We start from the raw sequence: 16,811 nt of genomic DNA on the forward strand, positions 1-16,811 counted from the left end.
TTAAAGGGTAACAAAACCATAGGGTTTTTTCTTTTTCTTTTTTTCCTGCTAGCTTTATTGAGATATGATTGGCTATCATATATGTATGTTCAAGGTCTACGACATGATGGTTAGACATACCTATATTACAAACTAACCGCAATAAGGTCAGTTAACATTTCCATCCCCTCACATAATTAGTATTTTGTATGTGTATGTATGTGTATGTGGTGACAACATATAAAACTACCCTCTTACCTCTCAAGTATATAATATAATATTGTTAATCATATTTATCTTGTTGTACATTGGATCCCTAGACCTTATTCATTTTTATAGCTGCAAGTTTGTGCCCTTTGACTGATATCTTCCCACTTCCCTCTTTGCCCCCCCAAACCACCATTCTATGGCCTGTTTCTATGAGTTTGGCTCTTAGATTCCACATATAAGTGAGATCACACAGTATTCGTCTTTGTCTGAATTATTTCACTTAGCATGATGACCTCAAAGTCCATCTGTGTTGTTGCAAAAGGTAGGATTTCCTTTTTCCTTTTTTTAATGAGTGGAAAATATATAGCAAGAGAGAGTAGATGTATGTACACACACACACATATACAGTGAGACAGAGTGAGAGAGAGACATTTTCTTTATCCATTTATCCATCAGTGGACACTTTGGTTGTTTCAATATCTTGGCTATGGTAAATAATGCTGCAGCGAACATGGGACTGCAGATATCTCTTTGAGATAGTGATTTCATTTCCTTCGGATACATACCTAGAAGTGAGGTTGCGGATCATACGGTAGTTCCACTGTAAACTTTTTGAGGAACTGCCATACTGTTTCCCATAGTGGTTATACCAGTTTCCATTCCCACCAACAGTGCAAAAGAGTTCCCTTTTCTTCACACCCTCACCACCCTCACCCTCTCTCCTTTCTTTTACAAAAGCCATTCTAACAAGTGTGAGGTGCTATCTCATTGTGGTTTTGATTTGCATTTCCTGATGATGAGTGCTGTTGAGCACCTTTCCATATACCTCTTGGCCATTTGGATGTCTTCTTTGGAGATGTTTATTCCTGTCAAGTCCTTTGCCCACATTTTAATCAGATGGTTGGTTGGTTGGTTGGTTTTGTAAATGAGTTATATGAGTTCCTAATACATTTTGGATATTAACCCTTCATTAGTAGGTGGTTTGCAAATAGGTTCTCCCATTGTGTAGATTGCCTTTTCATTCTGCTGATGGTTTCTTTTGCTGTGTGAAGAAGCTTTCTAGTTTGATGTAGCCCCATTTGATGATTTTTGCTTTTGTTGCTTGTGCTATTGGTGTCATATCAAAAAACTGTTGCCAAGACCATGGTCAAGGAGGTTTTCTCCCATGTTTTTTTTTCTAGTCATTTAACAGTTTTTGGTCTTATGTTTAAGTTTTTAATCCATTTTGAGTTAATTTTTGTGAGTGGTGTTAAAATAGGGGTCCAATTCCATTCTTTTGCATGTGAATATCCAGTTTTCTTAATATTGTTTTTATTCAAGAGATTATCTTTTCCCCACTCAGTACTCTTAGTTTTTTTGTCAAATATTAGTTGACCGTATATGTGTGGATTTATTTCTGGGCTCTTAATTCTGTTCTATTGCTCTATGTGTCTCTTTTTATGCCAAAACCATACTATTTTGTTTGTTATAACTTTGTAATATAGTTTGAACTCAGGAATTCTGATGCCTCCAGCTTTTTCTTTCTCAGAATTGCAAAGCCATATGTTTTGAGATAAAATTAGAAACACTAGACTAAGGGTTGTCTATCTCAAAAGCATAACAAAGAGTCCAGTGATTCTCTTTGGCTTTTCTACAAGTTCTACCAATATTACCCATCGATCCATCAATCTGTCCATTCATTCAATTAAAGTTTGCCAGGAAGTACTGAGGTAGAGGTAGGTGACCAAGAGTTATAATAATAAATATGAAACCAAATGTATGATCTCCCTCCCCCATCCCACCCCTCTAGGAGCTCTCAACATTTCCAATACAGGTGGGCAATGAAAACAGTTCTGGATTATGTTTGGCAAGACAATGCAATTGAAGGACAGTGGTGCAAAAATAATTGAAATTTTTGGATCTTGGAATCTAAGTTGAAGAGCTAAAATAGAAGGAGGCTCTAAAGAGATAGCCAAAGGATCAGTGACCAGGACATTTCAAGTAGGTTGTAGAGAGGGCATATTGGGAATAACATAATGAACGACCTGAAAGGTTAGGAGATGAGCAGTCAGAAAGTGGGGACATGTGGCCTTAACATTTCAAGGTGTCACAGTGCCAGAGATGACAAGGCTCAGGGTGTACCTGTGGGAGTGGGAGACTAGAGGAGGTGGTGAGACCAACGGAAAAAGTGACTAGGGTACTGCGCAGGTTCCTGGAGCCTAAAATTATTCAAATTGTAGCTGGACTCAGGGTCAAGAGCAAGACCTAGGCCCTCAGGCCACATCTTCAGTCCATGAGAAGAAGACTTCAAGAAACTGGTGAACGATAGCAACCAGTAGAGATACAGCCTCCTTTTCTATGGTTAAATTTGCTTTCCTTGCATCATGATTATTTGAGTTAAAAATAACCATTCAATATGGGGTTGCTTATTGGTGATTTTACTAACATAAATATGTCAGTAGCTTTATTTTCTACTTTTTATTGCAAATGTATTATTTCTGCTTCATTGAGAGTTCAAAACCCCCTTTGGGTGGGGGGACTTGTCAAGGATCGTAAATATCATTATATCATTTCAAAGGGAATATATTATTATATTATTTTAAAGGGAAATAAATGTAATTTCCAAATCAATGACCTACGCATATAAAGATGTAAATTGTAACTAATTTCTAAGTTGGGGGCTATCTAGATTTCCTCTGTGCTGGGAAGCAGAGGTAGTAAAGAATAAGGGAGCCCACAAAATGAGATAAACTACTTGCCATCTTTCAGCTGGTTTTGGAATAAGCCTGGCTCTTTATGTTTCCAGCCCTCACCTCTCTTGGAAAAATTATCAGCATTTAAGTCTTGGATTTAAGTTAGTTGAGTAAGTTCTGGTTGAACATTTACCGTAAGTCTGGGGTGGGTACAGGAGTAATGAAGCAAGCAAAGAGAGGGTGTGTGAATTATGTTCTAGGGAAGTGGCCTTGCCACCTTTCTTCTGCTCATTCCAAGTATGCTGGATGCCTGTACTCCAAACCCCAAAGACTAAAGTGCCCAAGACTTCAGCCTTTAGTTCCTTAGCCTCTCAAGCCGGCAAGCCAGTAGTCAGTCCACACTTACGAATGCTTTAGAAGTTTTGCTGACACATTGCAAGAAACAGTAAGCAGGTGGTAGGATCATATGAACAGTAGAGTTCTTTATTACCCTTGTAATTCAAAAAGATTTGCTAACTGGAGACAACATTAAAATGATATTTTATTTTAATCAAATCGTATCAAAGTGATAGGAGTAGGGTGATTTTTTTTTCTCTGCCTTTGAATACTTTTTTGTTCTTTTCTTTAATGAGCATATATTACTTTTGTGAGGGGAAAAATGTGCTTTTAAAAGTAGCCAAGAAAGAAACATGCACGTTGTGTATGATTACATGTGAGCCCTCAAGCACAATTTTGCTGGAGGGGTCCTTGAAGGCACCCTGACCTCAGAGGTGTGGTTGTTGCTTGCGAATTTTGAAGCCCGGTGGGCTAAGAAGGCACAGGCTCTAGGAGGTAAGGGGCCTGGGAGAGGGTGAACATCTCCTTTCACCGCCTCTAGCTTTTTAACTGCTGCCTGAATAGCTGGACCTGTGCAGGTTCTTGGAACTGGAATTCTTCCTCAGAATAATATGTATTTACTTTAAAAACCACTCCAAAGAGTAAACGCTAAAAAACAAAAATAGAAAACCCAGCAAATTGGACTGAGTAGAGCCCAAGTTCCCATTTCTCAAAAGATAGAAACATACTTCCTGGAGCCCAAGGTCCACTCACCCTCTCCCCCTGGTCTTTCGCCAGGATCTGTTGATTCAGCAGGGGAAATGGGAGTTGTCAGCAGTTGTGCTGGACGAGAACATGTGCGAGGCTACCTTCAGGTCCCCAAAGCACCATTAATCCAGGGGAGACTGCATCTTCTCAGCTATTGGGGTTCTAGCTTCTCTGGGATTTCTTTCAAAGCTACGTTTGTTTGTCTGTTATTGTTCTTAGGGTTTTCTGGGTAACTATAAGCAACAGACTTTGTTAGTTCCTCTTGAGATTGGCCACTACTCCCCACCCTTATTTCTCACCTCCCAGCATCCTGTTTGTCTCCCTGACTCTGTCCCCCGCCCCATCCCCACCCCCGCTCAGCTTTTAGCCATGTTTTTCTCCCCTCACTTAGTTAATTTTAAATTTCTGTTTTTATAAGTGTTCTCAACACCAAAAGAGGCAAGCCACATATTCACTTTTTATTCGCTGCTTTATGATTTCTTCTCCTGTGGATACCTTTAAAATACAAGTCATGCATGTTCCAATGTGTGTCTCCCCCTACCTTACCGGAGGACACTGTATTTCCAGAAAATTGGAAAGAGTAGAGAGGATTAAAGGAAACATGGGAAACTTTGAATTTATGGATGGGATCTTTTTTGGTGAGCTTTGCCTATTTAGAATTAGTCTGTTATGATAAGAACAACAACAACAACAAAAATCTACAATGTGTACTGTGTTTATAGTCACATTGGTACAATCTTTAGCTTATTGAATTTTATTTTATTTGTTTAAAAGATTTTATTTATTTATTCATGAGAGACACACAGAGAGAGGCAGAGACAGGCAGAGGGAGAAGCAGGCTCCATGCAGGGAGCCCGATGTGGGACTCGATCCCAGGACTCCAGGATCACGCCCTAAGCCAAAGGCAGACGCTCAACCACTGAGCCACCCAGGCATCCCATAATAAATTTAATAGCTTATTAAATTTAAAGGACATTTCAACCTGTCCATGATTTTATATGAACTATTTAGACTTATATTTCCATTTTGCTCAGTATTGTTGCAAATGGCTCTCTAGCTATGAAACACTATGGAATCCAGCATCTCTTAATTCTTGCAGGTTTAGAGAAACACAAAAAAAATTTTTTTAGAATACCACCATAAAAAAGTCACCAGTACCATGAATATATAGTTCTGCCTAGTAATAGCATCTTCACAAAAGAGAAACTTCATTTTCTTAAAAAAGGAGGAAAACACTTTTGAACTCATTGAATACAACTCTTGCTACACAATAATTTATCTAATCAGTTTCTTTTTCCATATTGAAGTCAAGAAAAATAGAGACTCAAAAGAAGATATGGATGATGGCATATTCCTATTCTCCTTTCTCTGAATACTTTGTAGTGTCAGAAAAGTTAAGATTCACCCCAGATGCACACAAATTTCTCTCCTTCCCATGTTTGCTTATTTGGCAAATTTCTCAAATACAATTTGCTTTCTTTTTTCTTTCACTTAGTGCTGAGAAGACCAGTGCATCTTAAAGAAGATCCCAAGAAGATTCAGGAGGAGGCAGGAAAGGTCTCCATGAGGATTTATTACCATGTCCCAGGAGAGATGATTTAGGTAGAATCTTATTTATTTTGCTTCCCCTGTGTCCTCTTCCCCTTCAGATATCTCAAGATGTTCCCTGTTCTGGTGACTTTGAAAGTACTTTGCCAAAAATTCAGTCTTCGGGACTTGGTTTTGATTAGATGGTAGTGCTAGCAAATGAGTAGCGCCATTTGGACGAGAACATTTGGCACATTTCTGAAAGTATTTTCCTTTACTCTCTTCTGTACTTCAAGCAACACTTAGAGCCTTACAAAAAAAAAAAAAAAAAAGAAAGAAAGAAAGAAAGAAAGAAAAGAAAAGAAGAAAAGAAAGGAAAAGAAAAGAAAAGAAAAGAAAAGAAAAGAAAAGAAAAGAAAAGAAAAGGAAAAAGAAAAAGCCCAGGTAATTTAATCTAGACCATTTGGTACAGATGACCTGACGAAGATGCATTATCTAATTCAGACACAGTGATTGCTATGTCTGATGCCCTCCTAATAACACTGTTGATTATGTTGTTTTAAGTCTAGATAACAGCCTTCCTGTTGCATAGTCTCTAAAAACTAGAGAAGGAAAGCACAGTTTGTTTACCTTATTTTAAAGAAAATATTTCTTGTATTACTGTTTTTTTAAATGAGTATAATTCAGATTTTCCTTTTGAATCCAAGAAAGAAACATTACAAAAAAAGTTTTAAAAATTGTTTTTATCCTCAAGAATTCTCCCTCTTCAGCTTCCCTGTGAAATTTATGTTTCTAGATAGCTTGAACTCCAGTAAGTTGTTTGTAAGCTAATTAGGGTAGGGGCTTTATCTTTTTACAGCTCCTGTTACAACTCTTTATATTTAACAGACAGTTGTATATTATTCCAACAATGAATTGCCTTGACCATATAAATAATGTGTTTCTCATTGGAACTTATTTATCTACATAAGAATGCCAATACTCTGATTTATAGAGTATTGATTTGCATTTTTATATTTTATACCTCATTCATATTATTTTGCTTTAGTATCTCTGAATTGTATTCCTGAAAATGCAAGCTTTGCTCAAGATAGTGTTTGTTATTAGAGCCTAATTTTTCAGGGAAAAAATTATAATTAAATATTATATTTAAAATATTGTAATTAAAAGTTCCATTCAAATATATCCTCTTTATATCACATAAAAATGGAAAGAAAATTAGACTGGGGGGTTAAATAAGAAATGTCCACAAAAATAGTCAAAGATGATGACATCCGTGCTTATGTGTAACGTTAGGTCCCTCCTTCTCCAGTTATCTTTATTTATCATTATTGCTTGGATCCAATTCAATGAAAAGAAACATAGTAAGATTTTTAAAGGTCATTTGAAGATGGGATCACATGGCCAGAAAGCAATGTGAGGAATATCACACTCATTTTTCCTAAAGGCTTTGCCTTGGAGCAAGAAAAAAGGCTTCCTTACACTGACTGGCTCATGTTTCGTATCAGGGGAATCCAAAAAAATCACTGACTGTAAACAATGACAACAACAACACAAAAAGTAATTAATTTTGTACAGTATTTCTTTTCCTTGTGGTTGGACATACTCTAGCTGTTTGCTGAGCCCACAGAGGCAGGGATCAAAAGAATTTCCGCATCCTGCTGCTGATTTGGTTATCTGAGGTAAGTGGCTATTCGATCAGAAAAACTCCCAGAGGAAAGAAGAGTAAGAATCCTTGGAAAAGAAACTCCTAGCATTATTTAAATAGGCATTATTCAAAAATAGGACATGGTGGATATTTATTACCCTGATGGGCAATGGTGATGCTATACTCTTTGGGGGCCATGGCACCATACTAATGACATCATTACTATTCTCTATTTCCCACTTGTGGGAGGATTTATACCCAAGTTGTCAAAAGAGATTTAGATTTGTCAGTGCCTTCCCTGGCTCTTCATACTGTCAGGGCTGTGGCTGGGCACAAATGCTCATTTGCTGTTTTCCAGTGATTTAATTAAAAATCTATTTACAATATGTGCTGGACCCCTACTTAGATAGGGGTAGGATTAAGTACTTTTCAAGGTTCCTGTCCTCAGAGACCTTAGCCCGAAATGGAAACCAGACACATATCTTCACACAAAGATAACTAACGGTATGGGAAGTAAAGGATCTATTTTTTGAAAGGTAGTCCAAAATGAGCGTGGTATCACTTTGGCTTCAGAAGGTCAGGAAAGACTTCCTGTGACGGCAGCTGAGCCTAGAAGGATGATGCACCCAGAAGTGATGCACAGGCCACTCTGGTTCCAGCAAGGGGGTCCTGTGGACTCAGAGAACAGGTTGGAAAGATCAGTGAGAGGCACATGGGACAGTGCTTAAATTTAGGCCAAGGAAGAGAGATGTCAAACAATTAACACTTTACCAAAGTTGGATTTTCCAAGACCTGCGTGAAAATCATGACATTTTGCCCTTTTCTTTCCTTCTTTCTTTCTTTTTTTTTTTTTTTTAAGAGATTTTATTTATTTATTCATGAGAGACACACACACACACAGAGGCACAGACACCGGCAGAGGGAGAAGCAGGCTCCATGCAGGGAGCCTGACGTGGGACTCGATCCTGGATCTCCAGGATCACGCCCTGGGCTGAAAGTGGCGCTAAACTGCTGAGCCACCAGGGATCCCCAACGGCTGAGCCACCCGGAGATCCCCCATTTTGCCCTTTTCAATTCAGGTATTTGCCAAGTGCAATTTAATATTTAAAGTTTTACACGCTTACATAAATACATTTACATAACTTGTTTTACCTCAGATAATATCCTGATTTGGTATTTGGAAAATAAAATAATTTATTCTGTCTTAAAATATTTGCTGAATATCTTGTGCCAGGTACAAGAATTGAATAGTTATGTACTATTTCAATAATTGTTTATTAGGGGGGCACTCAGGGTACAATATAGAACAAAAAGAAAAGTCTCTGCCCTCACAGAGCTTGTATTCTAGTGGTATATTAGTTTGCTAGGACTGCCACAGACTGTCTTAAACAACAGAAGTTTATTTTCTCACAGATGTGAAGACTAGAAATCTGAGATCAAGGCTCTGCCAAACTGGTTCCTTGTTAGGACCGCGAGGGAAGGATCTGTTCCGGGGCCTGTCTCCTTGGTTGGTGGATGTCCGTCTCTCCTTGTGCCTTCACGTTATCTTCTCTTTACACTTGTAGGCATTCCAGATTTCCTCTTATAATAATATCGGTCATGCTGGATTGGGGCCCATCCTCATTCTAACTTCATTACTTTGTAAAGACCCTATCTGAACCTATAGTCCCATTCTGAGGTGCTAGGGGGTTAGGATTTGAACAGATGCATCTTGGGAAGGACACAATTCAGCCCATAACAAGTGGACATTGATGACAGAGCAATGAATGAAGTCTAGAACTGGGGTGGTCCTGGTTGCTGTGTGTCAGGCACTGTACCAGGTATGGTCACGTGCCTCACTGCACTGAATGCTGTAACCAGCCATGAGGTAAGTATTGTTATCCAGACTTTACAATGAGGAAAATGAGGGGGTTTGCTTTAGTGGCACTGTGCTTAATGTTTTCATTAGTCAAAGCCTTGGAAATGAAAATTAAGCCATGGCTGAATGTGTAGGGTATATATTTGTGGCTAATTCAGATTCAGAAGCAATTTCTGAATGTAAAGAGGGAAGGTCTTTTTTTTCTTTTTACATTAGATTCTAAGAAAAAAGCCCAAGATAAAAGTAATATTTGATAATTAAGTATCTTTTTTCCTCTGTAAACAATCCAATATATTATTTTATGAATTAACACTATTATACATAATAATACATTATTATATATAACCATAACTATTTATAGTAAATATACAACTATCTATTAAGTAAATCCTACATTTTTTAAAGCAATGATCACTTCCTTTGGATTTGTTAGGTTTAAATAAGGTTCCAGGTCACTTCTGGAACTTTTTGATTCATCTTCAGACCAGAAGCTTGCCTCAGCACTGCTCCTATGGAAAGAATTCTCATATTACCTGTTTTGCCTGTTTCAATCATGATGTTCCTCTGGTGGACAGATTCAGATTCAGCAAACTTTTATGTCATGTGGCAGGCAATTTCACAGTAATCCATGCATTTCATAAATATGGAAAACCAAAGGATAATATGGTGCATTTATGAGCATCAATTTTTTTCAATTATTTTATGGGAAAAAAGTATTTAACTTTTTTTTTTTTACTTAAGGTAACCAGTAAATAATTTAAAACATAATTTAAATATCGAAACAATACAGGTATATATTATAGTGTAAAATGCAACATTTGCATGAACTTTCCAGATGAAACTTATTTCAAAGAAGTTGCTTTTGTTTTAAGTTGTGCCTTTGTTCAACAGAGATGCGAACCTGCCCTTCTCCTTCAGAGGCCTGGGATTGGGGGGCGAGGGGGTGTCTGGAAAGAAAACCTTTGCAAAGTTCTGAAATTTTCTTCATTCAGTCTTCGTAAGAACCATGTGAGGTATATTATGCTCATTTAAGAGATCAGAAAACAGAAGTTTGGATAAATTATCTTGCCCTAGTTAACACGGCGAGTAAATAGCAGAGGCAGATGTTAAATTCAGACTTTCTGACTCTAATTCCGGGGCATTTTATATTGCACTACACCCACTCGTTGGATGAATAGGCTTCAGTCTTCCCGAGGCCACATAGACCTCACAGTTCTGCATGTCCCCATGGTCCAACCTCATTGACTCATGGATTCATGCACTTATTTGTGCATTTAATAAATAAATAAATAAATCAGTAACTTTTGAGAGCTTACTATGTACCAGGCTTTATGCTGGGTCCTGAGGACACAATGGTTAGCAACAAAGGCATAACATAATTTTTTCCCTCATGGGGCCTACAGAGTCGTGGAAACACAGATGTTACACAAATACCATAAGACACTTGTTTATAAACTTGATTGGTATTATAGAGGGAAAACATAGGGTGCCATGAGAGGGAAAAAAACCAGATGTGTTAATTTAGTGATCAGAGAAGACTTCTTTAAGGAAATGAGTGACCTTTGATCTGAGGTTTTGAGCACAAGTTAGCTAGAAGAAAACTTATTTGCATGTAAAGTAGTTATAAATTGCCATCCTACAAAACCCATCACTAGAATTCCCTCTATCATCATTAGATTCCTTCTTTGTCCACAGCAAGATCAAATTCTTGCCCTCGACCATCACATTTATTCTTTTCTATTATATCTATCCATCCATCCATTCATCATGGAGCATCAGCTATGAGCCTGGCACTATTGTGCCCTGAATCCTTTTCTTTTTCATCTTCACTCTCTTCTTTTTTCTCCTTTGACTGCTTTAACCTTCTGATTCTTTTTCTAAGCTTTATTTATTTATTTGAGGGGGGGTGGGGCAAAGGGAGAGGGAGAGAGAATCTCAAGTGGACTCCCCATTGAGCCCATAGCTGGAAGCAGGGCTCAATCTCATGACCCCAGATCATGACCTGAACCAAAATCAAGAGTTGGATGCTTAACAGAGTGAACCACCCAGGCACCCCTAACTTTCTCATTCTTGAAGCTATTTTTGATTCACATATTCATTGTTATGCCTTTCCCAGACCAGTCACTTCCCTTCCCTTGGGCTAAGCTATCATTTCTCATCCTGTTTTCAACAAATGCATTCTTTCATCACATTTTTCTGAAATTTTTATATTCAAGTGTAAGAAAATTAATTAGGTTTCATTTGTTTGTTTATTTTGTCAACTACTTGGTGTTTCCATCCCTTAACACAGAAATACCACTAATATAAAAAAATGAACATTTTTGGAATCTCTTTCTTTCCCTTCTTCTCTCCCTCCCTACCTTTATCTATCATCTGTCTATATTTGGGATAATTTCTTCCCTTTAACTATAAACTCCTAGAGATGAATAGATCTTAATATAGCATCTGGAGCTAATAGTAATCACTTCTTAAACTTTTCATATGCTTTTAAGAGGCAAGGCACATACTTTATAGGCCTGCTAATATGTTTGATGTACCTCTGATATAAATCACAAACGAATTCAGAAATGCACAGCCCAGGATTAGCCTGCTTTCAGCTTCTTCTATAAAGTCATTTCTGTCTTTTCTGTCAAAACCAGGACATAAAAAAATCCAAGTCAGCAATAATATAGTGTATCATCAACTATTTAGGCAAACATACACTTACCTCTCTATCTCCACACAAGTCAGTCAAATCCAACAAACCTTCTTTGGGAAGTCTGAAGACTCAGAGTGCACTATCTAGAAAGTTCCACCTATCAAAAGATAAGTATAGGGGATTTCTCTTTCAAGGCACGATGGAGTAACAAGGACCAGACTTAAATGCCCACCATAAATAATTAGAAAGCTGGATAAAATATGAAACAATGGTTTTCAGACATTGGACAATAGTCTGCCTAGGACTATGATTACTGAAAGAAGAGAAACAAACAAGTGAGCTCGGTAATTCCCCTGGCTTTCTGCCTGGAAGTAATTTCTAGACTGTGGACTCAGGAAAGAGGGACCCAAACAGATTCTGGCAGCCTTATTGAGTTGGTAAGATGGAGGCTAGAGTTTGAGGAGGCTGAGATGGCTAAAAGTAGTGGGAAAATTCTGGGAAGGAGGGGGCTATATGAAAAAATTGCTCCAGAAATATGTATAGGAATCCCTTGAGTCTTGTCCTGAATACCAGGACACAATTATATAGAATGACATTCCACAAGTTTGGACAGAAAAGACACTCCACAAAGTTGTAAGCTAAATAAATCTCAGGGCACACATGAACTGGGAGAACATTTGGTTAGCCAAAGGGGAGAGTCCTTGTTCATTCTTAGAACATTCAGTGGAGTCTCTAAAGTATCATATGTTAGTAATACGTCTGAACTATCCTTTGAGTGAGATCCTCTGGGCCAATGGTTGGAAATTTTTCTTAAATTTACAAATCATAATTATTTTTGGCTTGTGGGTCATATGGTCTTCACCACGACTAGTCAGTTCTGCCATTGTAGTGTGAAAGCAGCCGTAGAAAATACATAAGTGAATGGGTATGGCTGTGTTTCAATAAAACTTTATTAACAGGGATCCCTGGGTGGCACAGTGGTTTGGTGCCTGCCTTTGGCCCAGGGCGCAACCCTGGAGACCTGGGATCAAATCCCACGTTGGGCTCCTGGTGCATGGAGCCTGCTTCTCCCTCTGCCTGTGTCTCTGCCTCTCTGTCTCTCTCCCTGTGTGACTATCATAAATAAATAAAAATTAAAAAAAAAACTTTATTAACAAAAACCAAGTGGTCAGCCTGTGAGCTGTAGTTTGTTGACCTCTGCTCTAGACCAGCACTGTCCAATAGAAATATAATGCAAGCCACATATGTAGTTTTAAATGTCTGGTAACCACAGTAAAAAGGAAAAAGGAGTAGGCAAAATTAGTAACATACTTTATTTAACCCTACATATCCAAAATATTATCAATTTGACATGTAATCAGTATTAAATTGTTAATGAGGAAGTTTGTGTTCTTTTTCTCACACTAAGTCTTCAAAAATCTGTTGTGTTTTTATACTTATAGCACATCTTAATTCAGATTAGTCACATTTTAATAGCCACATATAGCTAGTGACTAACTACCATAGTGGATAGCACAGGTCTCACCGGTCTCTAGTAAAGCTTAAAAACAGATTTTGAAGGAATCAACCTGATGGGACAATGAACTTCACTGCCTGCCAAAACAAAGCCCAATGCTCTTGAAAGGAGGACAACAAAATACAGACACTTAATAATGGAACAATAGCAACGTCACCAGCAAGTAATAAATAAATAAATAAATAAATAAATAAATAAATAAATAAATAACTCGACATGCTTAAAGGCAAGAAAAAAATACAAGAAGAAGAATAAGTTAAGAGAAACAGACCTAGAAATGACAAAATAATGGAATTAGCAGACACAATGTTAAGACAGATTTTATTATGTATAATTATTTAAAGGAAAACAAAACAATAATCAGAAGAAAAATAAAGGATATAAAAAAGAACCAACTCAGACTTCTAGAGATAAAAAAAAAAAAAACCCTGCAATATCTGAACTAAAGATTTCAGTGGATAAGATTAATATCGTATTACGTACTGCAGAAGAAAACATTAGTAAACCTGTGAGCATAGCAATTAAATTAATCCAAGATGAACCACACAGAGAAAAAAGACTGAAAAAATAATTGGTTGATAAGGGGCTTAGGAGCACCGATGGTCCATCCGTTGAGTGTCTGACTCTTGGTTTCAGCTCAGGTCATGATCCTCAGAGTCATGAGATTGAACCCCAGTCCCACTCTGCACTCAGCAAGCTCTCCCTCTCTCTGTGCCCTTCCCCTGCTCACATGTGCACATGCTCTCTCTCTCTAAAATAAATAAATCTTAAAAACAAAGTAGAACAAAAAAAAAAAAAAAACCCAAAGGTGAAATAAAAACATTATCAGACAAACAAAACTTGAGGAACTTTCTTGAGGAACTTTGTTGCCAGCATATCTATACTAAAAGAAATGTTAAACAAAATTATTCAGGCAAAAGCAAAAATGACAGCAAATAGCAACTTGGAATACCAGAAATGATAAGTATGTGGACAAATAGAAAAGATTTGTCTCATCATTTTAAATTTTCTTTAAAAGTTAATCGACTATATAAAACAAAAAGAAGAACAATGTATTTTTAAGATTTATCGAATGCATAGAAGCAATATATATGACAATAGCTTGAAGGACAGAATGAAGCAGTGGAAATCTATAGGGTTAAGGATTTTATGTTCTACATGAAGTGGTATAATACTATTTGAGTGTAAATTATGAGTTAAGATAGGTATTATGAAGTGTTGAGGAATCACTAAAATAAAAAATAAATTAAAATATATCTCACCAATAGATAAAATGGAAAACTAAGCAGTACCAATTAACTCAAAAGAAGCAGGAAAAGAAGAAAAAATAACAAAAAGAGATGATACAAAATGAAAACTAATAATAAATTGTAGAGTTAAACTCAACCATATTGATAATTATATTAGATGTAAATGATCTAAAGACTCCAGTTGGAGTCAAAGATTGCCAGACAAGATAAAAAAGTAAAATTCTCTTATATGCTGTGTAGGAGCAAACCACTTTAAATATATAGGCAGGATAAATTAAAACTAAAAGGAGGGAAAAAATATAATTTATGCAAACATAAATTATAAGAAAACCGGAGTGGCTATATTAATATCAGATAAAGCATACACCATAAAAAGGAATATACTAGGAATAATGATAAAGAATTCAATTTATTGGGGAGACATGACAATCCTAAATGTAATAGAGCTTCAAAATACATGAAGCAAAACTTGACAGAATGAGTCAGGATTCTGGGAATCACTTAAATTCTCTGAAGTGAATTAGTTGTATGGAATTGGGGAAATCATTTAATCTATGAGCGAAAGTTTCCTCCCTTGTAAAATAAAAATAATCACACATATATCATGAGTATTTTGTGAGGGTTAGATAAAAGTATATGTGAAATTAAAAGAACAAACCCAACCTGACAGAACTGAAAGGAAATTTTAAAATCTGCAGTTACAGTTGGAGTATTCAACACTTCTCACTTACAATCAATAAAGAAAGAAGACAAAATCAGCAAGGAATGTTGAAGACTTGAATGATACCATCAATCAACTGTACCTAATGGGTATTCATAGAATAACCAACAATAGCAAAATATACATTTTTTTAAAAGTTCACCTAGAACGTCAATCAAGAAAGGCCATATGCTGGTCATAAACAAGTTCTAACAAATGTAAAAGTATTGAAATCATACGGTTTGTCATCTGACCATAGTGAAGTTAAATTAGAAATCAATAACAGCTATTTGGGAAACTTCCAAATATTTAGGAATTATATAACACATTTCTAAACAACACATGAGCCAAGGAAGAAATCATAAGGGAATTTAAAAAATATTTTGAACTGAATGAAAATGAAAACACAAATCAAAATTTACGAGGTGCAGTTAAAACAATGTCTTAAAGGCAATGTATAGCATTAAATTTTAATATTAGAAAGCCAGAAAGATCTAAAATCAATGACTTCATATTCTACCTTAAAAAGCAAGAAAAGAATGAATTAAATCTAAAAATAATAGAAGGGAGAAAATAACAAAGAAAAGTAGAAATCAGTGACACAAAACAGAAGTAATAGAGAAAATAATTGAAACCAAAAGGTAGTTGGAAAATTTCAACAAAATTTATAAACCCCTAGCTAGATGCATTAAGAGAAAAAAGAGAGAAGACACAAATAATATCAGTGACACACTACTGATACTACCATTACAAGGATAATAAATGAATATTATGAATATTTTGTTGTCAATAAATGCAACAACTTAGATAAATGGGGCTAATTACTTAGAAGATACAAATTTGCCAAATATGACTAAAGAAGTAGAAACCCTGAATAAGCCCTATATCTCGTAAATAAATTAAATATGTAAATTTAAAAATTTCCCACAAAGAGAACTTTAGGTCCAGATTTCACTTGTGAATTCTATCAAATATTTAAGAAACATATCAACGTTTCAGAAACTCTTTCAGGAAATGGGAGGATAGAATACTTTCCAATTCATTTCATGAGGCCATGTTACAAGAGAGAAAAAAAGAGAAATAATGTGAGACCAATATGACCCATGAACGTAGACACAGAAATCCTTAGCCAAATACTAGCAAATCAAGTCTAGCAATCTCTAAAAGAAACAGTATATCATGGTGGCAGGTTATTTCAGAAATGTCAGAAAATCTAGAAGAAGGCCTTTGAAGGTGGGGGTGTATGCCAATGGGAAGTAAAAAGTAAAAAGGGAGCATTATTAGCTTCAATAGTCTTGATTTTTATCCTTATAGCAGCTGATATTTCTGATCATTTACCACATTCCAGGAAGCATGCTCAGAGCTATATGTGGATTCTCTTGTTTAATCTGTACGAGAATTCTATGAGGGAGGTACTATTGTAGCATTTTATAAATGAGTAAACTGAAGCAGAGAGAAACAACCTATCCACAGTCCCATAGCTATTAAGATCTAGACCTGTATTATCTGTCTCCAGGTCCTGCATTCTTTGCTAATGCACCACTCTACAAAGAACTGCTTATTTTCTGTGCTTTTGCCTATAAGGCTTATTTCATCACTCCTAAACATTTATTCACTTTTTCAGTCCATGATTAAGAACTTTCATCTGAGTCAAAATATTAAGTGGTTCCAAATGCAAAATACTTCTAAAAGTATGTGTATTAAATTATAAAACTTACAATACTAGCATG

The 16,811-nt window shown here is 36.4% G+C and overlaps 1 protein-coding gene across 1 annotated transcript in view; it reads left to right on the forward strand.

Annotated features, from left to right (window-relative positions):
• Positions 1–16,811, forward strand: part of LOC140609672 (uncharacterized) — a 30,018-nt gene that overhangs the window by 7,043 nt on the left and 6,164 nt on the right. The window contains exons 3-4 of the mRNA XM_072784819.1: positions 5,440–7,153; positions 8,533–8,680. Coding sequence (XP_072640920.1) covers positions 5,440–5,464 — 25 coding nt within the window. The 3' untranslated portion in view covers positions 5,465–7,153; positions 8,533–8,680. The remainder of the gene's footprint in view (positions 1–5,439; positions 7,154–8,532; positions 8,681–16,811) is intronic.

This window comes from Canis lupus, chromosome 2 (genome assembly GCF_048164855.1).
Source record: "Canis lupus baileyi chromosome 2, mCanLup2.hap1, whole genome shotgun sequence".
NCBI lineage: Eukaryota > Metazoa > Chordata > Mammalia > Carnivora > Canidae > Canis > Canis lupus.